The sequence below is a fragment of the Sinocyclocheilus anshuiensis genome, unplaced genomic scaffold (genome assembly GCF_001515605.1).
Source record: "Sinocyclocheilus anshuiensis isolate Anshui unplaced genomic scaffold, SAMN03320099.WGS_v1.1 scaffold1154, whole genome shotgun sequence".
Classification (NCBI taxonomy): domain Eukaryota; kingdom Metazoa; phylum Chordata; class Actinopteri; order Cypriniformes; family Cyprinidae; genus Sinocyclocheilus; species Sinocyclocheilus anshuiensis.
The window spans coordinates 666,927-690,314 of record NW_015542345.1 but is presented as its reverse complement, the minus strand read 5'-3'; the positions used below and the strand labels follow the sequence as shown (position 1 = coordinate 690,314).

General features: G+C 36.4%; 1 protein-coding gene across 1 annotated transcript in view; it reads left to right on the top strand.

Annotated features, from left to right (window-relative positions):
* LOC107691280 (voltage-dependent P/Q-type calcium channel subunit alpha-1A-like) overlaps window positions 1-23,388 on the top strand; it is a 68,027-nt gene that overhangs the window by 23,852 nt on the left and 20,787 nt on the right. The window contains exons 19-39 of the mRNA XM_016489798.1: window positions 17-149; window positions 974-1,479; window positions 1,986-2,287; window positions 2,641-2,776; window positions 2,852-2,981; window positions 3,083-3,142; window positions 3,229-3,335; window positions 9,619-9,630; window positions 11,465-11,564; window positions 11,664-11,824; window positions 12,032-12,172; window positions 12,256-12,457; window positions 13,617-13,781; window positions 13,865-13,975; window positions 14,162-14,245; window positions 17,908-18,024; window positions 18,607-18,672; window positions 18,861-18,958; window positions 19,387-19,537; window positions 19,712-19,839; window positions 22,475-22,571. Of these exons, the coding sequence (XP_016345284.1) occupies window positions 17-149; window positions 974-1,479; window positions 1,986-2,287; window positions 2,641-2,776; window positions 2,852-2,981; window positions 3,083-3,142; window positions 3,229-3,335; window positions 9,619-9,630; window positions 11,465-11,564; window positions 11,664-11,824; window positions 12,032-12,172; window positions 12,256-12,457; window positions 13,617-13,781; window positions 13,865-13,975; window positions 14,162-14,245; window positions 17,908-18,024; window positions 18,607-18,672; window positions 18,861-18,958; window positions 19,387-19,537; window positions 19,712-19,839; window positions 22,475-22,571 (3,007 nt within the window). The remainder of the gene's footprint in view (window positions 1-16; window positions 150-973; window positions 1,480-1,985; window positions 2,288-2,640; window positions 2,777-2,851; window positions 2,982-3,082; window positions 3,143-3,228; window positions 3,336-9,618; window positions 9,631-11,464; window positions 11,565-11,663; window positions 11,825-12,031; window positions 12,173-12,255; window positions 12,458-13,616; window positions 13,782-13,864; window positions 13,976-14,161; window positions 14,246-17,907; window positions 18,025-18,606; window positions 18,673-18,860; window positions 18,959-19,386; window positions 19,538-19,711; window positions 19,840-22,474; window positions 22,572-23,388) is intronic.

Sequence of the window (23,388 nt, the reverse complement as noted above, 5' to 3'; positions counted from 1 at the left end):
TTTATTTACTCTGTAGTAAAGAGCAGCAGAAGAACTCAAAGGTTTCCAAGTCAGTGTGGGAGCAGCGCACAAGTGAGATCCGCAGACAGAACCTGATGACCAGCAGAGAGGCGCTTTACAGTGAACTTGATGCAGAAGATCACTGGAAGGTCAGAGACATATCATAGATCACAAATGAAGAGCAACGATGTTGTATTTCCTGTGTAGAGCACTATTTTACTGAAAACTATAATACTAACAATAAAGAGCAACTAAATATTAAGACACAAAAAAATCAACAAACAAAAGACCTTCACCCACATCAAAAGTACAAAATTATTATTTAATTGTTACATTTTCATGTACTGAAGTCACGTATTTTCATGACTTCTACATTATTGCAAATAAACGCTGTTCTTTTGACCTTTCTATTCATCAAAGAACCCTGAGGAAAAAAATGATCACCGTTTCCACAAAATTTTTTAAGCAGCACACCCATTTTTAAAATTATAGGAAATAATACTAAATAATAAGAAAAAAATTATTGTATATTAGAATAATTTCTGAAAGATCATGTGACACTGAAGTTATGGAGTAATGGCTGCTGAAATTCCAGATTTGCCATCACAGGAATAAATTACATTTTAAAATATAATTTTAAAATAAAAATAAATTTTGTTTTTTTTTTTATTTGTAATGATATTTCATAATATTACTGTTTTACAGTCATAAATGCAGCCTTGGTGAGCATCCTTTTTTTGAGAAACCAAAAAAAACAATTGCTGAATTTGAAAAGATTTGTTTTAGTGTTTTATTTTTCATTCAGACAAAATAATATACAATTTTAATAACTTTATGTAAATAATTTTCATATCAACCATCATTTTAAATCTCAGTGCTTTCCCAGTTTACAAAAAGCAGGTTTGCATCAAAGTATGTTTTATTTACTGCTAAGCCTAGATGTATTGACCAAATCTGCTTTTTCTGTTTTTAGATGAACTACCACAACCGTCCTGACATGAAGACCCACTTGGACCGCCCACTAGTAGTTAATCCTCAGGAGAACCGCAACAACAATACCAACAAGCCCCGACCGGGTGAACCAAACCCCCAGGAGCTAAACCAGCAGCGGGGTGAAGAATACCTGCAGCACCAGTCCCGATACCACCACAATCACAGTCATCATCATCACCCCCCCCCCCCCTCCAGCCGCCAGTCCCTACACCACCCAGAGCTGGGGGAGGCAGGCTGCGATTGTGCCCAGAAAGGAGGCGAGGACATGGAGTGCGCAGGGGAGCACAGGCGACCCCGACACCACCAGCACAGAAGAAAGGACGAGGATGGAGGGAGAAGACACAGAGAACACCACAGCAGAGGGGAGACAGGCGGAGAAGGGGAGGAGGGCCCAGAGAAGAGGCAGAGGAGGCATCGTCATGGAAACCATGGGGATGGAGATGGAAGGAGGGATAGAGAACGGAGTCGACAGCATCGAGCTAGAAAGTGAGTGTTCTGTGTTTCTTCAAAACTGTGCAGGGACTTAAAGAACTGAGGTGAATGGGTGAATCGTTTATTTGATCAGTGAATCATTTACATGAATCTTCTAAATTAATCGAACCACTGATTTTTTTTGTGTTGCTACATTCAGTTCCTGATCCAAACATTCTCAGAAGAATCAGGGTTATTATCATTAGCTGAAACTAAAACCATAAAAAAAGTGACATAAAACTATTTTATTTCAGTTAGTTGCCAAGTTTTCATTGATGTACTAATATATAATGTATAACAAACTAAAATAGAACAAACATTTACATTTTTTAAATAAACGACAAAATAACTGAACATTTAACTAAAATTAAAATAAAAACAAAAATTTAAAACATAAATACTAATTCACAATATTAATAAATACTATAAAATTATTTTACTAAAAATGTGGCTTGATACAGCTTACTGTAACTGTTGTTTCAGCCGTTAACCTCTTACTTTTAATTTTTTTTAATTTTTAGAGAGGGTAGTTTATCAACAGCTCGTCCAGTTCAGCCAGGTCTTCCTCATGCAGAGAGCCAGTACAGCGAGGATCTGGACAACCTGCGAAATAGCAGCAAGATGGCCATCCACGACCCTGACCCCGACTTTTATGACCCCTGCTGTGACCCAGAGCAGGCCAATAACCTGCTGAACCTGCGTGGACCAGATTTCCATGACAGCAGTCTCATTCTGACTGACTGCACCAAAACCCCAAGCAAACTTGACCACACTGCCATAGATATGCTCCCGATTTACCCCTCATTCAATGCCAAACTGCAAGGTGAGGGACAAATATGTACATGTGTGATTACAGATAATTCTAGGAGCTTTTAATGGCATTATTCATCCAAAATACTTATAGACAATAGAAATGTATTCATTCTCATGTTTAGCATATATGCTAAAAATTGGATGGTGTGCATACAGTATGCGACTACTATTCTGGTGACTACATTTGCATCACACGCACTGTATGCACACCCTCACGTACGTGTAATAACCGAAGTATACTTTGGCCTTACAATGCATTTATGCGTGTTTGACTGTAAAAGCAAATGTTGTACTGTTTGATATTTGATTACGTTTGTGGACTTCTGTGCACTTCCTTCTTCCCACGTTCCCTTCATTGTGCAGTGAACAAGAATGCCAACACAGAGCCAGCTAAAGAAGGAGAGAAGAAAGAGGAGGAGGAAGACAATGGTGGCGATGAAGATGGCCCCAAACCCATTCCTCCGTTCAGTTCCTGTTTCATCCTATCCACAACCAACCCGTAAGTGTGTGTTCATCTGTATAAGTGCATGTGTGCAAAGTAAATGTATTTATCTTAACCAATGTGAGTTTTCAGGTTTCGAAGATGTTGTCATTACATCCTGACGCTACGTTATTTCGAGATGTGTATTCTGTCAGTCATCGCTATGAGCAGCATTGCTTTAGCTGCGGAAGATCCGGTGTGGCCGGAATCACCTCGAAACAACGTAAGACTACTGTTCTCAAGTAATTTTAATGGATTTGCATAACGTGAAACTAAAAAAATCGGACGCCGGACTTCTTGATGCATTTTCTTCCTGTTTTCCAGGTATTGCGTTACTTTGACTACGTCTTCACTGGTGTGTTCACCTTTGAGATGCTCATCAAGGTAAAGTTTGCAGGAAATGACTTGTGTGGTTGCGTTTTAGCGTATCATTTTCTTTATTTGCTTTAATCCTCTGCTCTGTGTTCCAGATGGTGGTGTTAGGCTTGGTTTTGCATGAGGGCTCATATTTTCGTGACTTGTGGAACTTTCTGGACTTTGTAGTGGTTAGTGGTGCCCTGGTAGCCTTTGCCTTCACGTAAGTGCCCTTTATCCTACCATTTCCTGCCCAGAAGTGCTGCCTGCTGCCCCTTATCGTCTCTTCTGCCACCTTGTTACCCCACTGCCAACCTGGAGCCTCGCCAGTACTCTCTACCCCTTTCTCTCTTGGTCTCTTCCTCTTTTCTTCTCCTGTCAGCACTGTGTGCCCTTCTTCTAAGCTCTCTATCTCTATTTTTTGTAACTTTGCATTCTGTCTCACTCAATCAGCCACAAAGATGAAGGCCTTTCTCACTTTGCACACACTCACACAAACACACACATCAAACTTTCTGTCAGCACCAGCCTGTCTGTTTCTATTCTCTCTCTGACCAATCAACTCCCCCAGCTTTCTTCTTGATAACGCCTCTATTTCTTTCCCATCCAACTCCTGCCATTACCTATGTTTCCATCAAAAGATTTGAATTAAACTTATGCACAAAACTGGAATATCGCATAAAACATATGCGAATAAAGCACTGTTTCCATCCAACGAGTCAAAGAGAACAAAATAGTCACTTCCTGGTAAACTGTGGCACTAAATATCACTAAGAATATAGAAGAAGCCACTGAATATAATAATTTTCATATATGATATAAATTACTTGCACCTCAGTGCGAGCAGACGTAACACAATAAATGCTGTCAATGCTTTCGGAGGTGGATGCTGCTGTTTGAGAACGCAGTCGTGTAAGACAATTATACAGAAATACTTTGATCAGGCATTTCAGAATGACCATAACAACATATAGATGCTGTGAACGAGATTGGTCCGCTGCTAGTCAAGTTATCCCGTCTCATAGCACATGACTTTTTCGATGCGCATGGAGGAATTTATTCGGTAAATGTGTTTCCATCGTAGTTTATGCGCATTTTTTCTTATCGGATAAAAAGTTTATCCTACTCAAATGTGCGCATAAGTTTTTCTTGGCTTATCTTGGCGTTTCCATCCAGCGTTTTTTTATGCAATATTCCAAAATGTGCATAAAAATAGGTGGATGGAAACGCAGCTATTAGCTCTATATGATGCACACAACTTCTGCCCAGCTTTCGTCATTCATCTTGTATTTTATCTCATGCTCAGTCCTTCTTCTTTGTGCTAAACAGTTTGTCAAAGCACCTTTCCTTTCATTCTTTAACCATGATTTCCATCAATACATGAACTCTTTCAGTATTTTTCTGAAACAATAAAACCAACAAAAGCACAAGTGGAATCTTAGTGATATATCAATTGTTTTTCCTAGGCAGAAATGAGATAACAAATGGAGAATGCTGCTCAAGTCTCAGATTTGTGTCTCAGATTTATGACTAAAAGACCACTAATCTCACATATCATTTTCTGAAGAGATCTTAACATTGTCGCAAGCTGTGCTTAGTTTTCACATGATATCACAGTTCGAGATTTCAATGCCATCTCAAATATTTCAAAGGCCAAATTATTTGAGCTATAACATCGACATATATTTTATCGCACATTAATTTTATATGTGAGTAATTTTCTTATTTGTGTCTATTTTTAATTTCTCCAAAGGAAATTCGGGAGAAGTATATAAGAAAATCTAATCTAAATCCAATCTACTTTTACTACTAAATCAATTTATTTATTTATTAGATTTATTTATTTTTTTTAGAAATTCCATGACACCTAATATGTAAACTACTTTTAAATAAATCTGGTCTACTTTTACTAATAAATATATTTTATTTATTTTAATTTTTTTGAAACTCTAAACCGATGCACACAATTTGAAACAAAAAAACTTTTACTAATACATTTATTTATTTAGTAGGAAGTTAGTTTTAGTTGAATTTTTAATTAAAAAAATGTTTATAATAATCTCTAAAAGTGGTTAAACAAGCAAATATTTGATTTGTTGGGAGTGTCAGGGCTCTTTTCCATCTGTCATTACTCCACCAACCAACCAAATGTTCACCATAAACCTGTCCCCTCACACATTCCCTCTGCTGAATTGGGTAGTTTTGAGCCCTTTAGGGCCCTGTGGGGGGTGAGGGGTCTCCAGGCACCTGTAGCCCTTTAGTGCCCAGGCGGTTTCCATGTCTGGATCAACGTGAGCCCGTCCTGCCACAGGTACTCTGGTTTCTTTCCTTTGCATGGCCTGGGGGAGCAGCAGCTTGGGGATATAAAGAGGCCGCTTGAGGAATAAAGTTGAACCCTCGAGCGGGATGATCAGCTAGTCACTAAAAAAGGAGAACGAGTAAACACCGCTGATGGTGCTCTGAGCGTGGAATGATTTTTACTCTTGTTTAGCCCTGCATGTATGATCTGGTACATCCTCCTCAGTCCCGTAGGCCAGATTACATATACTGTACGTGTATACAAGACACGTTTTTCATACTGTATGTGGGGATTGCAGAGTGTCTTAAATTACATACTGTAACACTTGTGGCATTAAAAGTGCCTGCACACTTCTAAATAAGGGATTAGAATGTACGTATGCTGATATTAATATTTAGTGGCATTATTAAAAAAAAAAAAAAAAAGATTTAGGTAAATAAATATCTCATGAACAGTTTCAGAACTGTTACGATTTTACGTATGCATTATGCAATTTCTCGAGCTTGCTTTACCTTAAAGGCAATCCACTTGCAAGTTACTGAATGTAATATATTATTACTATGATTATTATTATTATTATATGATACATTTTTAACTTTTTGCATTTCTATCTAACCAGTAACCTTGTCTTAAGCTGTCATTTGCTTCACTGTTTGTCAAAATGTTTTGTCTTTAACACTTTGCTATCCAAACTCCTTTAAAAGCAACATTGACTTTGGAGACTGAGGAATGTGGCCATGATTATTTACATCAGTCAAACTATCATCATACATAGAGTGGCCTCAAATGTAATATTTGAAGCTAATTATTGTATTTTTAAACAATATATTAATATATACATTACTGTTCAAAAGTTTGGGATCATTTTATTTTAAGAAATTCGTATTTTTATTCAACACGGAAGCATTAAATAGATCACAACTTACAGTAAATACATTTATAATGTTACAAAATATTTCTGTTTCAAATAAATGCTGTTCTTTAGAACTTTTATTCATCAAATAATGCTGAAAATCCGGTTTATTTTAAATTGTATATAATTATTGTATTTTAATCAAATCAATGCAGGCTTGTTGAGCTTAATCAATTTCTTTCCAAAACATTTAAAAATGTGACATTCTCCAACTTTTTGAACAGTATTGTATTTATTTTATTTAATTAATTAATTCATATTATTTATTGATATAAGACACTAATGATTTGGTAAGTTTTGGTCAAACTTTTTTCTTTACTTATTGAAATATTAGCAAAAAGAAGCCACATAGTATGCTGATATGAATGACTATGTGTTAGCTGAATGCCTGTAGTGAAACCTATCAGCTTGTATCTTCACATACACGTGGCCCGATAGGTTTAAACCCTGCTTTGAGTTAAAATCACTCCACACGCAGTGCCCAGTTTTCATCCCCATCCCCTGACCTGAAACTAAATGAAGCCTCTCCACCATATCAACCCTATTTCTGTCCTGTCACTTCCTGTTCTCATTCCTAAAAACAGTTCTTCCCCATCCTATCCCCTTCACCTTTCCTTTCCTCATCTTTCCTCTCCTCTCCTCTCCTTCCATCAGCACTAAGCTTCCTTGGACAGACTCCAGCTGTCAAGCTGTTTATCATTTGGGCCTCCATTTGTTGAGTCTGACAAAGTGAGTGAAAAAGAGAGACCACAAGAGATGTGGAGAGATAGAGAGAACAAGAGATATAGAAGGATATGTTAAGGAAAATGGAATACAAGAAAAGAGGACTCCAGGTTGACAGTTGCTCCTTATTAACTGGTGTTTTTGACGTTCGTTCATCTGTTGTCCTTCATCTGTTGTTGTTTATCTCATTCTCTCTCTCGCACTCACACACACATGAAATGAAAGGTTATGCCCTTTCATTATTACATGTGATTATTTACTCACTGCCATATTGTTTCAAACCTGTACATTTTTTAAAGTCTTTATTTTGTCACATGCTAAAACTAACAATATGCAGGTTTGATACAACATGAGGGTGAATTTATTTTTGGGTGAACAATTTTTATTCTCTCCACTGCCTGATGCTTTCTAAATGGATGCATTCTGGGTATAGGCGTGGTGACATGACACACAAGCATCTCAGATTACCTAGAATACCTTGGTTAGGTGGAGAAAAGGCTTGCTCATGTATTACAGTTTCACAATAAGAACAAAACGACTCAACAAATGATCATGCTTTTGCCATCTTCATTCTTAGAATGAAGTCAATACACATACCTGAGAAGCATGTAACCCAATAACCACTGTAGATTTGGGTTGAGGACTGTATGTGCTGCTTGATAGTTACTGAAACAAATACCATCCCACACTGCCACTTTGAGGCGACTGCAGTGTGGTGGCCATTTTGGCTCCACTGCAGTCAATTATGGATTCCACCTCCATTCCGGCTTGAGTGTCTGATATAGTGTGCTAAGGTGTCGAGAATCTCCCCCACTTTCAGAGTTGGCATGGCAGAGGGAGGATTCTCCTCTACTGCAGTGGGTTGTCCTAATCTATAAGTGTGACAAGTTTGACTCCTCAGTTATTGACTGGGTATAGGCCAAGAGTAAAGACCTGCCAAATACCTGGCAGGCATTAGTGTATGAGAATGATTCTGTCAGAGTCAATATGAAAAAGAGCAGCAGACTCAGGTGTGTGTGTGTAGCAATTGCGAGCATGAGTTAATCACTAATAAAGCAGCTAAATTTGATCAACAGATCAGCACATTTTGATTTTATTTCTCTTAACTATATAAATTTAACAGGGTATTTAATATTGTGTATATAATCATTTATATACATTTAACAGCATATATTATATTATATTATATTATATTATATTATATACACTACTGTTCAGAATTTTTTTTTTTTAAGAAATAATACTTTTATTCAGCAAGGATGCATTACATTGTTCAAAAGAGACAGTTAAGACCTTTATGTTGTTACAAAAAAAGTTGTATTTAACTTAATAAATAATTACATTTTAAAATATATTAAAATAGAAAACATTAGTTATTTTAAATGTTGATGTTTCACAGTGTTACTGTTTTAACTGTATTTTTTATCAAAAAACATGGTGAACATATAAGATTTTCAAAAAAATTAAAACATCTAATACGATATTTTAATGTTTTTGAAAGTCTTTTATGTTGGTATACTGATCCAAACACGTGTGTGTGTGTGTGTGTCAAAATCAGGGCATATTAGTATCTGTGTACAGTACAATCTTGCATCCAGATTAAAAATAAGTGTGCATAGGCAACAAATAGACTTTCTAGAAGAGATATCAGATGCTCCAGTACTCACTATGTAACACTACAGTGGTAAGTGCTGATCTTTTCTCAGATAATGAGCTTGGTTATGAAATAAACAGATAGATATGATCTCATCTCAGATCTGTATACTACTTATTCTTATCAGACCTCTCAAAAGCTTTCAAACATTTTAAGGATTCTGTCTGGATTTAAAACGAATTGACCCTTTGCTAAGCCCCTCCCTAGCATTACTGGCAAATCTGCCTCGGCAACTGTTACACTACAACAGTTTACAGACAATTTTAAACAAATATGCAAAGAAGCATATGTGGATGGATGATATCATTTCAGTTTTTACTGCACAGTTTAGTAAAAATGCTTCTCATCTTTTTCATTTTGTAAAGCGTATGTGAGCGGATAAGAGTAATCAAGTAGGTGGTGCTCAGCAATGGTCAATTATATATGTATGTCTATACAATTTTTTGAATAGATAATTTAAAGACGCATTAAGCAAAGTTTCAATATTGACACCTACTGGATCACATTACACAAATCACCCAAAAGTAGTTGTTTTTGAAGACCAATTCAAGCATATTTGTCAACTGTGATCAAACCTGCAATAATTTGAATTTGACATATTAGTCAGAGGTGTAAAACACTGCTTAGTGCATCTTTAATTTTGTTTGTTTTGTACTTTTAAATATCTGAACATGGGGGCTTTCAACTCTTTAAATCATTCGCTTAGGTTTTTTTGCTTGGTCCTTTTTCTCTGTCTGTCTGTCTGTCTCTCATATTGATGTTGTTCCTCTGCCAAGCCACTCCCAGTATCTTGTTTCTTTTTCTGTCTCTCTTTCTGTTTTTTCTGTGTTGTGTGTATTCCTCTCTTTTCTGTCTCTTTCTTTCTTCCGCTGTCTGTCTCTGACCCTCTCTTATGTCTACACCTTGGTGACCAACAGGAGCCTCTCTCGGTAAAGTCTCCACTCCTTATTGTCGCACGGCTACCGTCCAGCTCACGTGATGGCTTCTCTCTCTTTCTTTCTTTTTCCCTCCCAACCATCCTCCCTTCCTCTTTGCTCATCTGCTCTGGTTCTCTCCATTCCACTGCTTGTTTTATTCTGCCGTGACTTACATTGGTTCTAAGGGGTCTGTCTATGGACCTAAACAACTGAACACAATGTTACAGAAGAGATCACACTTTTTGCACACTGCTTACGGTACTGCACAACTCTCTCTGAGCACAGTCAGGAGCGACTAATTGATTATTGGTAACCTGGACCTTTTCCAATGCTCCGACACAATCAATCTGCCATGAGCTGGCCGGTCTTCAGCTGGGACTTGCCTGGAAGTTCATAGTTAATGACAGCTGTCTTGGCCGCTTGATTGAAGAGTTCTCTGTTTGTGTTTGGGACCTGTGTATATACTTAAAAAAATACCTCTGCCACATTCACAAGATTGATCAAGGGGTCAATAAGGATTCGTCCTTGATGGCTAACACTGTCTACACTGGGCGCATAAGACACGAGATGTGACTAACATTACACTATACACTAGAAGTACCAGTTGTGGATTTCATTGACGGACACTTTTATTTTTTTACTGCTCAAGCCATCTATCTAAAGTAAAATACCTCTATTTACATTTTTACTTTATTACTGTATTTAAATAGCCTCATTATAAAAACATTATTAACCTCAATATTTATTTGTTTATTGTTTTTTTTTATTCTGAAATGAGCCCTGCATTTTTTATTATTAATTTTATTAGTTATATATTTAAATAATCTCATTAATAACCTAATATCAGCTTCACGATTTATTTATCCATCATTTTTAATGCTGGATAAATACATAGTAATTAATAAAATTTGTATTCTAAAATAACCCTTGGAATAAAATAACCCTTTCTCCGAATTTTATTAGTTATATATTTAAATAACCTAATTATTAACCCTTATTTATTAATTCATTCATTTCTTTTTTATATATAATTTATTTAATGTCATGTTTATTATTATTTTAAAACAACCCATGCAATATATATATATATATATATATATGTGTGCCAATGTGATGCTAAACATTAAGTTCTTCAAAATGGCCAGTTCAAAATCCTACAAAATGGCCAGCATTTCTTGAATATCTTGTAAAAATCCAAATGTGCTTTGGAGGCAGGAGGTTTATCAACAGTTATTTTCTTGAATGCAATGAAATGTCCTTGTAACTTGTCTTGGTCTCCTGGTTTGAGCTTCCTCAAGTTCTTCTAGGGACAAGATACAGTTGCACTCAAGTCCGCTAGCCTTCTGCATCTCAGTGAACCCTCAGTCTTGTCATGTTACCTACGATTAACACAAACAGCCTCCATATCCCAGACCTCCATTCCCCTGTCTGCTCTAACACAGCTAAAAACCAAAAAAGAAAGAAAGAGGTTTGGCTGGGCATTGCACCGGAAAATGCCTGACAGTTTTGATACTTACATGAATGTGTTATGCTTTTGGAATGCCCACAGAAGGTAACGAGTGACTGAAACCCTACGATGGTTGTGAATCTGAAGACTTGCTTGAAGAAAAAAAAGATTTTTGATGATAAACATTCCACAAAAATAAGTCTAATACATGATAGATACTGTGGTATTAACTGTTGCATGGTGATATTGAAACTATCTTCTACAATAAGAGCAAGTGGAAGCCCAAGGAATGATCTAGAAGTGAAATGTGTTGAAGAAGATCTTTCAAGAAGTCTTTATCTCTCTTTATGTCTCACCATGCAGCATGTTGATGTCCTGTTGTTTGCTTCCAATCCACAGGGGGAGCAGTAAGGGGAAAGACATCAGTGTCATCAAGTCTCTGAGGGTCCTAAGGGTGCTACGTCCACTCAAGACCATCAAACGTCTTCCCAAACTAAAAGTACTGTCAAAGTCACACACACAGCTATGTTTCATGTTATCGCACCATCTTGTTTTGTTAGCCAAGTTAGCGTGCTATACTCATGTGTCTTTCTCCCAGGCGGTGTTTGACTGTGTAGTGAACTCTCTGAAGAACGTGTTGAACATCCTCATTGTCTACATGCTGTTCATGTTCATCTTCGCTGTGGTGGCCGTGCAGCTTTTTAAGGGACGATTCTTCTACTGCACCGACGAATCCAAAGAGTTTGCCCGTGACTGCAGGTAAGTGGAGATGACTTGCAATGAAAGATTTGTGATTTCTTTTAGTTTACACTGGCAGTCAAATGTCAAAAATGGAAATTTTGCATGTAAAAGTTTTCCAAAATTGACATGAATGTGGCAACATGGTCCACAATAATAGATGTATACTCACCCATCCTTAAGAAAAAAGCCTGATTGCTGAATTGTTAATATGCGTTTTTGTTTCAGGGGTGAATATTTGGTGTACGAGCGCAATAACGAGGTGAAATCGCAGAAGCGGGAGTGGAAGAAGTACGATTTCCACTACGACAACGTGCTTTGGGCCCTGCTTACTCTCTTTACTGTGTCCACCGGAGAGGGATGGCCGCAGTGAGTTGACATGCTCACGAATCTCTAGTGGCTTATTATCTCTCCTTTTATGTCATCACCTCTTTTTGTCGTTTCTCTTTAAGGGTGTTGAAGCACTCTGTGGACTCCACTTATGAGGACCAGGGCCCGAGCCCGGGGTACCGGATGGAAATGTCCATCTTTTACGTGGTGTACTTCGTTGTCTTCCCCTTCTTCTTCGTAAACATCTTTGTAGCTCTCATCATCATCACTTTCCAGGAGCAAGGAGACAAGATGATGGAGGACTACAGCCTCGAAAAGAATGAGGTATTTGCAAATTTATTCACTTGAGTAAACCAGCAAACATGCCTAATTTAGACCAAAATTTAAGGCAACATCTTATAAATCCTTCAATCCCATAGTGCATCCCAAGAGTTTAGTTTTATTCATTGCTAAAAAGTAGTTCAATAAGAAATAGTTTCATGTAATTAAAAGGATAGTTCACCCAAAAATGAAACTTCTGTCATTAATTACTTATGTTGTACCAAACCCTTAAGACCTTTGTTCATCTTTGAAACGCCAATTTAAATATTTTTGATGAAATCCGAGAGCTTTCTGACCCTGCATAGACAGCAGCGCAACTACCACGTTTAAGGCCCAGAAAGGTAGTAAGGACATCGATATAATAGCCCATGTGACATCAGTGGTTCAACTGTAATTTTATAAAGTTACGAGAAGACTGTGTCGAAGACTGGCATGGAAGAGAAGAAATTGTTGAATAAAGTGGTTATTTTGGTTTTCTTCGCATGCAAAAAGTATTCTTGTAGCTTCATAACATTACGGTTGAACCACTAATGTCACATTGGCTATTTTAACGATGTTCTTACAACCTTTCTGGGCCATAAAACATTTCAGTTGTGTTGCTGTCTATGCAGGGTCAGAAAGCTTTTGGATTTCATCAAAAATATCTTAATTTGTGTTCCAAAGATGAGTGAAGGTCTTACGAACTATTCCTTTAAGAAAGTGGTATTTCAACCAATATTTTGTGATCATACGCAAAACAAAGTTGACTATTGGCTATTTTGTCTTTTATTTTATTTTTGACAGTTTCATTTGTGAAACTGACATTTTTATCACAAACTCTAGAAAGTAGCAGACTGCTATTATTTTATTTATAAATATTACTATTATTGAAGAATATATTTAGATTTTTAGTAATCTGCTCCTTTTTAGAGTTTATATCTCTAAGATAGATTGATAGATATCTCAACATTTTGAAGAAGAAACAATAATTATATCATAAGAAAACTTTTCAAATTCATATACATAAACCATAAATGTGTTTCTGAGTCAAAAGCAGCTGTGATTCAGCTGGTCACATTGTGCTCTCAGTTTTACTATTCACTTCTCTCTCCACAGCAACAAACACGCAATGTGATACATCAGATGCTTCTTTCACTGTTTTCTGTTGTTCTGTGTCTTCTAGAGAGCCTGTATTGATTTTGCTATAAATGCCAAACCTCTAACGCGCCACATGCCTCAGAACAAGCAAAGCTTTCAGTACCGAATGTGGCAATTTGTGGTGTCACCTCCGTTTGAGTACAGTATCATGGCTCTCATTGCGCTCAACACCATCGTCCTTATGATGAAGGTACAAGCTTCTTCTTACTCCCTTAGCAACAGTAATGCCCTTGTGCATCCGTTAGGGTCTGAATTTTCTCTGTGGATTTCCAGTATCATGGGGCCCCTTCGACGTATGATGTAGTCCTGAAGAACCTGAATATAGTGTTCACCACACTCTTCTTCATGGAGTGTGTTCTGAAAATCATTGCCTTTGGTGCCCGAGTAAGTCTCTCTTAATCGCATTCATACATCCAGCTCTTCCTAGCATTACTCATTGCACCTAAAGATGTCCTGTTACTTATTTAGACCTGAGATTTTTTTCATGTTTTCTTCTTTTAAACCGTTTAGATAAATGTTTAGAAATCAAACAGCTTTCTAATGCACTTGTCTCATTTTGTTTCTCTGCAGAATTATTTCCGAGATGCTTGGAATATTTTTGATTTTGTGTCTGTTATCGGCAGCATCACTGATATTTTGGTGACAGAGCTATGGGTAAGTGCACTTTTAGACAAGTTTCAAAAGCAAATGCAGATTGCATCTTGATTCATGTTGGAACTGAATGGCCAGATGTGAATATAACAACTTTAAATAAAATAAAAAAAAAATAAATACTCATTTTAATACCGGTAAATGCAGCTCTTGCTTGCTTGTCCCTTTTTTGAGGGACAGTAAAAAGTTTCATTCTCATGCACATAGATATTTAAGTACTTAATGTATGTGTTTAAAATATCATCCTATTGCAGAATTCTTCATATTGTGTTTAATAAGCAAGATTTAATTGCAACAATTCCAAAACTATGTGGTAAAGATGGCTTGGCAGAAAAATGTTACAATTTTTGTATATTTTAATATTTACCTGTTCAATCCTCCACATCATGTGTTCATTCTATTGCCATTCTAAGTGTTGTGTGTATTTGTACTGGTTTTTGTGTGTAAATGTCAGTGTTTGAGTGTGTATTTGTGCTGGTGTTGTGTCTCTTCTGTGCCTAGGGTGCTCTGTCTGTAAAAATGAGACAGAGACACTTTACTCTGATGTGTTACACTGAAGTTTTTGGGCTCTCCCAGTGGTCACATATTATATGATGTGAATTGTTATATAACTTTTATATACATTTGTCCATATAACTTTCAATATAAATCAGTGCTATTTTAGTCATATTTATATATTATCGTATATATTAATATTTTGAATTAACTTTCTTTATCATTTGAATTTTTTATTTATTTCTCATTTTATATTTCTATTTACTCCTATTTAATGTAGTTTTAGCTATTTTAGTCAAAGTTATTTAACTTGGTTAATAATTGTTTATTAAAGCTAAAACTCAATAATTGAGTTATTTAGATTATTTGCCAGGTCAGCATTTCTTTCTTTCTTTTTTTTTTTTTTTTTACATTTTTTTTAACCTAACCTAATATGTATATATATTTTATTTTAAATAATTGTATTTATTTATTTTTTAACGTTTTAATAAAATAGCTTTAGATTTGTTTTTGTTAACAACATCAACATTGGCTGTGTCCGAAAGCTCTAAAATGCTGCCTTCGGAGGCATTCCAAGGCAGGAAGGCACCAATGCACGTCCGAATCCAAATTCTGCTTCAGTTCCTGTCTCCGAAGGTACCTTCTTTTGATTGAATTTTGAAGGCAGCGTGGATGTATCCTTCACTGCCTTTGATATCCCACAATCCTGTGCATTTCATTCTGTGTTGGTTGAGCTAAAAAAAATAAAGATGTCATCGTAAAGTTGCGTTCGGTGGTCAGTTTGTGTGTACATGTATATTTCTGACAAATTTTTTGCACTTTTTTGTTATTTCTAGCGAGATATCAGTATTATAGTAATTAAATATTCATTTAGGAATAATTTTGCAGCTCATTAAACCGTTACGCTGCCTCAGAAGCCTGTCCGAAATCAGTTTAGTGCAAAAATGCTGACTGCAAAGTCATTGCCTGATAAGGCAGCGAGGCAGCTGCTAGGTTTTTGGATGCAGCCATTGACCCTAAGGTAGTTAGCATTGTATTTGTAACATAATTTTAAAAAATGCTTTTCAGGTCATAATGAGTAAAAGTATTCTGTTTTAATTCTACTTTATCTCCATTTTTTTTTATAAAAAAAAAATTTATTTATATTTTTCTATTCAATTTTTTCTATTCTGTCTACTTGTTTTTCTTTGACTGCTCTTATTGTCCTCATTTGTAAGTCGCTTTGGATAAAAGCATCTGCTAAATGACTAAATGTAAATGTAAATGTAAAATTCAGTTTGGCCACTGGAACAGCCTGCATAGTGAATCAATACCCACCGTATCTGTGTTTGATTAATCAGCCTGTTGACTGTATCCATAACGACTTATTCCTGTTTTATCTTTTTACATGCTTTCTTTGTTCCTCTGATTTGTTGGCGATAAACCCATCCAATCCAAAACAAAACAAAAATGCACTATGAAACTCTCATATCTATCATCTCATGTGTACCCATCCAATCCCCTCACACACTCACTGTACACGTATGCCTCCATCTACTGCAACAACACATAGAATCCGGTTGGTTTGTAATTTTCTCTCGGCTTCTAATGCATCCATTACCCAAAATGCTTCTCTCTTCCCTCCCCACTTTCCTCAAAGCATGTGCTTCCAGTATGATGACCCATTACCCCAAAGATGCTTGACAATTGGATATTTGTTAACATGTTAACATGGTAACAGCATGTTAACACTCATAATATTCTATTAGTAATTAAAAACACTAGGACTGGGTGGTATGATGGTTAAAAAAAGTGTCAGTTTACTATTTATACCATGGTAGTTTTATCCACACAGCTATCGTTTTGTGGGTCAAAATAATGAAAAGCTGTTGTGTGGATATGGTTTGGAGCTTAGAAATCCAGAATAAACATTACTACAGGATTATTTATTAACCATTTTTCATCACATTTCCAGAAACACAACTGCATTGTCATGTAGACTTTTACAATGATCTAAAATTACTCATGTAAGCATTTGGTCATAACGCCCACCCTAATACAAACACACTTACATATAAGTACAAGGGCCAATATGTAGTAAATTAAAGTAACTTTAACCAAATTAACATAGAGATTTACCTAAATGTATTCACAAGAGATTCAGACAAATTTCAATAGCTGACTCTTGCTCTTATTGACCTGTAGTTCTAATCTGCCTGGTTACCCACTGACCAATGAGAGTTTTTGTTTTTGCTTATAAAAATGCCTCTACACTTTCACAGGTAGTCACAGACATTGTCATGCCATCGCTGAATGCCATGCACTTTAGCAAAAGCTGCATGATGACTCTTATTCTTTCATTACCTTATCTTTTCTCGTCTCATCTGACTGTTCTGCACTACTGTAGTTCCTCCTCTGTTTGGAAGAGGGCGCTGCATCTCACTCAGAAATTTGTGTATGCTGGAATGGGGGAGTGATCCTCAATAACCTGTCCACACAGTTGAGACGATTTATTATTTATTGTACCATGCCTGAACTCAATATTTCGAGCGATTGTGTCAGTTGCGTTTAAAATACAACACTGACATTTTGAGGAGAAAAAAAGACAGTTGGCATGAACTTTGTGTGGACTGGACCATTGAGAATTACATGACCAACACAGCCAATCCCCACTGGCTAATGTTGTCGGTATTCTACTCCGTATGCCTGTATTTGCTAAAATATTATAGTGCATCAGGCTGCTTTCATACTGTGCCTTGCCTGTCTCAACAGATCAGTGCATTTGATTAAAAAAGTTTATGCTTTAATATATGATTGGATGATGACTGTTACAATTTATTGATTGTTTTTCTTAAGCCCCTCCTGAATTAATTTGGTCCTTTTTTACGATTTTATGTTTCATTTTTAGTGTCAATTCCATTTTAAGCTTATTTTGTACATTGTGTATTTATATACATTTAGAAATAAAATCTTTTTATACTTTTATGTATTACTTTAACCCACTTTCTCTCTAAATTATTATTTTATTTTTTATTTGAAAAAAAGAAAATTAGATTCATCATCATTAAGTAAACTGATTGTGATTTTTTTCTCTCTTTCACATGCTGTCTCTTGCACTATTTTCTCCCTTTTCTTCTGGAACATTCTCCTCTGTCTCTGTTTCTACATATGTCTCAATCTAATCTCCCCAGGATAACTTCATAAACCTGAGTTTTCTGAGACTCTTTCGAGCAGCACGTCTCATTAAACTCTTGAGGCAGGGCGAGACCATTCGCATTCTGCTTTGGACCTTCGTTCAGTCATTTAAGGTACAAAAAGTCATACTTTAATGCCTACAGTCACACATCCACACCAATTCACATGCGGGACAAAAGTTAAGATAAATGCAAGACATTTTTACACCAAAATCTTCACATCAAAATGTCAGGCACTCTAAAGTCCCACCTTAGAGTTAAAAAGAAGCAATTTTTCTCCTTGAGAAATATTTCTTTGCATATTTTCTACATGTAATGAAAGTGTATAGCCAACTGCCCTGCCTAAAAAAGTTAGAGTAGATGTCCATGATTCATTGAAAACAGTTTGGAGACTGGAATTAGTTATTTGGCATCTGAGCATTCTGTAAATTGAGCTTATTTGAACATTTTAAAAAAAATACATTGTCCAAAAATAATCATTGCAGTACATCATTTCATGCAATATTGCAATACCTGTAGATGTAGAAATGTGTTTTTTATTCGACTGTAACTTTTATACAAGCAAAGTGACAATGCACTCAACCTATTTTACAGTGTGCACATCTGTAAAAACACATACACAGACTTTCAGACCAAACTTCAAAATTCTGTCCAATTTCTTTCTCCTTTCATGGTCTTTCTATCTACCATTTACAGGCTCTGCCGTATGTGTGCCTGCTCATTGCAATTCTGTTCTTCATCTATGCCATCATTGGCATGCAGGTAACAGCTGTTCTGTTTGAAATGAGTTTTAACATCACTGTGGGTTTTTGAAAATCAAAATAAAGACAAAATTATCCTAGTTAAGCATCTTTCAACAAGTTCAGAAGTGGCATAAGGTTGCTGAGAGATCTCATCTGTGAGATCAGTGATGTGTGCAGTAGTTTTATATTTTCTCTCTGATTCTGTAGTTGTTTGGGAATTTGCGGCTGGATGCAGAGGAAGGTAGTGCGATCAGTGAACACAATAACTTCAGAACCTTCATCATGGCCCTGATGCTCCTCTTCAGGTCAGTCTTGTGTCTTTACCAGTGTTATTTTAGTATATAAAAACTATATATATATATATATCTCGTTTTTTCTACTTAGCTTTAATTTATTTTTCAGATTTAGTTTTTTAGATTTAAGTTTTAGTAATTTTGGTGGTTTTAAATTAAACCTTTTTATTTTAAGGAACAAGACTTTTGTTCACTCCAAAATATTCAAAGCTTCATTTTTAGCTAAAGATTTAGTAATTTAGTTTTTTGCTTTTTTTTTTTTAAATATATATATTTCTGTTTAGCATTTATTTTTTTATTTCAGTTTTAATTATTTTATTTTTTATTTTATTTTATGCAAGTTACTTGCAAAAGCATTATTTTCAGTTTTAAGTATTTCATCTAATATTTATGTTTTATTTCACCTTTAAATATCATGTATTTGTATGTTTTGGTAACAGGAGTGCCACAGGCGAGGCATGGCATGAGATCATGCTGGCATGTCTCGGAGGAATGGAATGTGATGAAAACTCTGGGAACGAGGGGTCAGAGTGCGGCAGCAACTTTGCTTATGCCTACTTTGTCTCTTTCATCTTCCTCTGTTCTTTCCTGGTGAGAACAGCCTCCACCTGTTTCTTTTTGCCTTCCTTTACCTTAATCCCACTTTTTTTACACTTACCTTTTTCTCTCAGAGATGCATCTATTCTTTATTTATTGCTTCAAACATTAAATAATTAATTCTGTATGTTTTGGGGCTTGCATTGTGGGGGTTGTATTTGTGTTTAGATGCTGAATCTCTTTGTCGCTGTCATCATGGATAACTTTGAGTACCTGACCAGGGACTCCTCCATTCTGGGTCCACATCATTTGGATGAGTATGTCAGGATTTGGGCAGAGTATGACCCAGCAGCCTGGTGAGTTAAACGTACACATCTTTTACACTTTTTCTCCCACTCAAACACACAAAACCACACATTTTATTCTTTTAGGCACACATGCAACCATTGATTTTTACCTTTAAATTGTAGAATGGAAAACCTAAATCACCTAATACTAACAGTTTTTTTAAAAAGGAAACATGTTCACTGCAAGCTAACAAACACTGTAACATTCTAAAGATTCTTTATTTTGTCACAGATATATATGTGCACACAAACTAACTCAAAAACCAATCATTCTTCTCCATAGCTGCTGGCCCAGAGCCTCTTACATCTTTTGTTACTGAAAACATCCCCAGAATGTCCCATAGTACTGTCCACAGTCACTCAAGACAAGGCCTTGACAAAATCTCAAAATGCCCAGTGTTTGTCTTTATATCCCTCCTACTTCCCCCCGTCCCAGTGCTTGCCTCATCCTCGAGTGATGTTCTGCAGGAGCCCATGGAGTTGGTTTGAAGGAAAGGATTCCTTTCCCCAGCCCTGAGAAACCCTGTTTACCCTGTTGACAGTGCACATCCGGTGATGATGATTGAGCAAAAGAAGGTTTAACGATTGAACCAGGGTTGTGCGCCATTCAGAATATAATTAAAACCTTTTTTTTTAATTATTATTCTTCCAGATCAGTTCTTGAATTTGAATTGAATTTGAGTTACGGTACCAAACAAGATGTAGAATTGCAATTTGAATTTGGATGTTTATAAATAGCACTGAAATTAATCAAAATTCATATAACTAAAAGCAAAGCTAAGGTTTATAGGCCTGATGGATGGATGGCTGTCTATAGACATTTGATTTTACTAATAGTGTATATTTCATCATATTAAAGAAATTAACTCCAACCAGGTTGGAAAGGCATTTAATTTCCCACAATGCATTACTTATGTTGAATTTCTTTGAATTACAGTTCAGTACATATCTCTTCCTGTCATTCCAATTTAAATTCCAATTCATCTTTCTGTGGAATGTGGCTAATTCAATTCAAACTCATGAAATGCAAGGGAACCAATTTTTTTATTCTGAATTTTGCATAATCCTGATTTGAACAAATGCTTTCATTCAAAGAGTCAGAAAGAAGGAAAGAAATTGCATTTTTACTACAGTATACATGATTTTCAACATAAAATCAAATATACGTAAAACATTTTTAATGTGAAAAAAAAATAATGGAAAAACTGAGTGCAACAAAGGGTAGAAAAATGTTTAAAAAAAAAATCTGCTCAACCCCACAAAAAGAAAAAAAGTATATATATATGTGTATAAAAACTGCAGCAAGAAACCGAGGAAGTGATTTAAAAGAACATAAGCAAGAGAGAGCTGAACATTAGACCCTGTGCATGGCAAATTCTGACTTCACAATGACTTAATTCTCCCATCTTTATGGCTCAGGTATGCATGGCAAACATCTTCACAGACAAGCTGTCGCAGCTTATTTCTGTACTTGCCACTGCATACAAACGTTAACAAAATACACCTCATGTATTTTGACTGGTAAAGCCCACGTAGCTGTCGCTGTATGCAGTTCAATTAAGTCATTGGACTCGCCAAGATGAGAGCCTCTCATGTGCACGGTCATATTGGTGGATTCGTTTACTCCGCACCGTGATGGGGGGAGGATTCAGAACAGCACTAAAGATCATTCAAGGACAGCTTCACCATTTTTTTACTCAAAATTTGATCTGGTTATTTCATTCACATGCATAGGTTGGGTTTATTGACTGGATTTTGACATGCATTGAAATCTCGGATACAGTAACCCTCACATGCATGTTTAAATGTATCCAAGGCAATGGTCCAAGTCTGGATTGTGGAAGTGAAATATAGCAGGTAAAATTCCTTTAGAGGTACATGAGCATTCATTTCAAATGTCCATAGCATGCATGTATGAATTTATTTATGTATTTATTTATTTTTGTAATTTTAAATTAAATTAAAAAAAAAAAAATTGTTTTAAAGAAAGACTCTTGCGTCTTAAGGTCATTGCACAATGAGTCCGAAATTCTCGTCCGAAATTTTCACACGTTAAAAAATAAATACGACCTCACGTTGTGTCCATCATGTTTACACACTGCCTCTGAAACTTTCGTCCATCATAAAAAATTCATCAGGTCAGGTTCGGATCAGGTTCGATTTTCTGCGTTTTCGTATGCATAGCAAGCATTTTGATAGGAAAGGATGACGAATGAGAGGAAAAAAAAAAGCGCATATGGAAATTTCGGAGTCAGTGTGCAAGGACCTTTAGTGTTTACTAATTTATATGTCAAAATTGCTGGGTTTTTAATTACTCCTCATCTCAGTCTTATGAAAAGGGTCCATTGCAGGAAGATTCTAGTCTTTCGTATGATCTAAACATGTTGACACCTAAAATCGGTTGGGCTGTCCTTTGAATGATCTGGTTTTCTATCGGTTTGAGGCAGTGGAACAGCCTCACTGGGTTTAGTCTGTGATTTGTCAATGGATATGTGTGCTTTTATTCTCTTGTTCTTTGTGCTCCTCTTCTTGTTTCTCTTTTATTCCCTCTTCCTCTCCACCTCCTCTTTGGCTCTCTGGCTCTGTTTCTTCTCTCTTTTCCTGTGTGTGCCCCCTCTCTAACCTCCCTGTATTCTTCTTGCAGCGGGCGCATTCATTATAAGGATATGTACAGTTTATTGCGGGTTATCGACCCCCCGCTGGGCTTAGGCAAGAAATGTCCTCATAGGGTGGCCTGCAAGGTTTGGATCCTACTAAACAAAAAACTTAAGCACCTGCTCGCATTGAAGACTGGAATGAATGTTGCTTTTCTTTTTTTACGTTTTCTTTTTCAGTTTATTTTTTACTCTTCTCCACAGTTTTTCTTCTTTGACTTGAAATTCATTTTTGTTATTTTATTTGCCATCTCTATATGCATTCTGATATGACAAATGAGAATGTGCGGGACAATGCAGACACCTTTTTAGAAGCATGACGTGCACTGCCATCGACAGCCAAGTCTGTATGAATCTCTCTGTGGAATGAATCACTCTAAACAGCCAATCAAAACAAAACAAAAAAAGAAAAGAAAAAATGAATCAGTCATTTTGTTATTTTTTTTCTTTCTGCTTGCTATTGAACCATGCCTTGGCAAACTGGGTGTAACAGTGTGCATTGTTCTTGTTTGGGGACGAAGTGAGGGTTGGGGATCAGAGGACTGCATTGACGTGACTACCATAGTTCACCACCAAGCAGCGGAGCTTTTCTTTGCCTGTTTGAAGCCCCACTGCAGTTCTATGGGACCGTCCCACGATCGCATAGAACAGTGTTTTTACTAGGACTAAAAACCAGCGTCCCCTCCTCCTGTTTAACCTCCAGCCAACCAAGAGCTCTCACGCTCTCAAAACCCCACCCCTCGCCCAGACCAAAACAATAACCTATGTGTCTTTGTTTTTCTTTCTTGCCGTTCTTATTTCCTCCTCCTTCCTCCTTTTTTGGTTTAAATCCCACCATCCTCCGGTTTGTCCCATGATGTCCTTTCCCCCCCTCCATTGTTTCTCTTTTTGTCCGTCGTCCTCC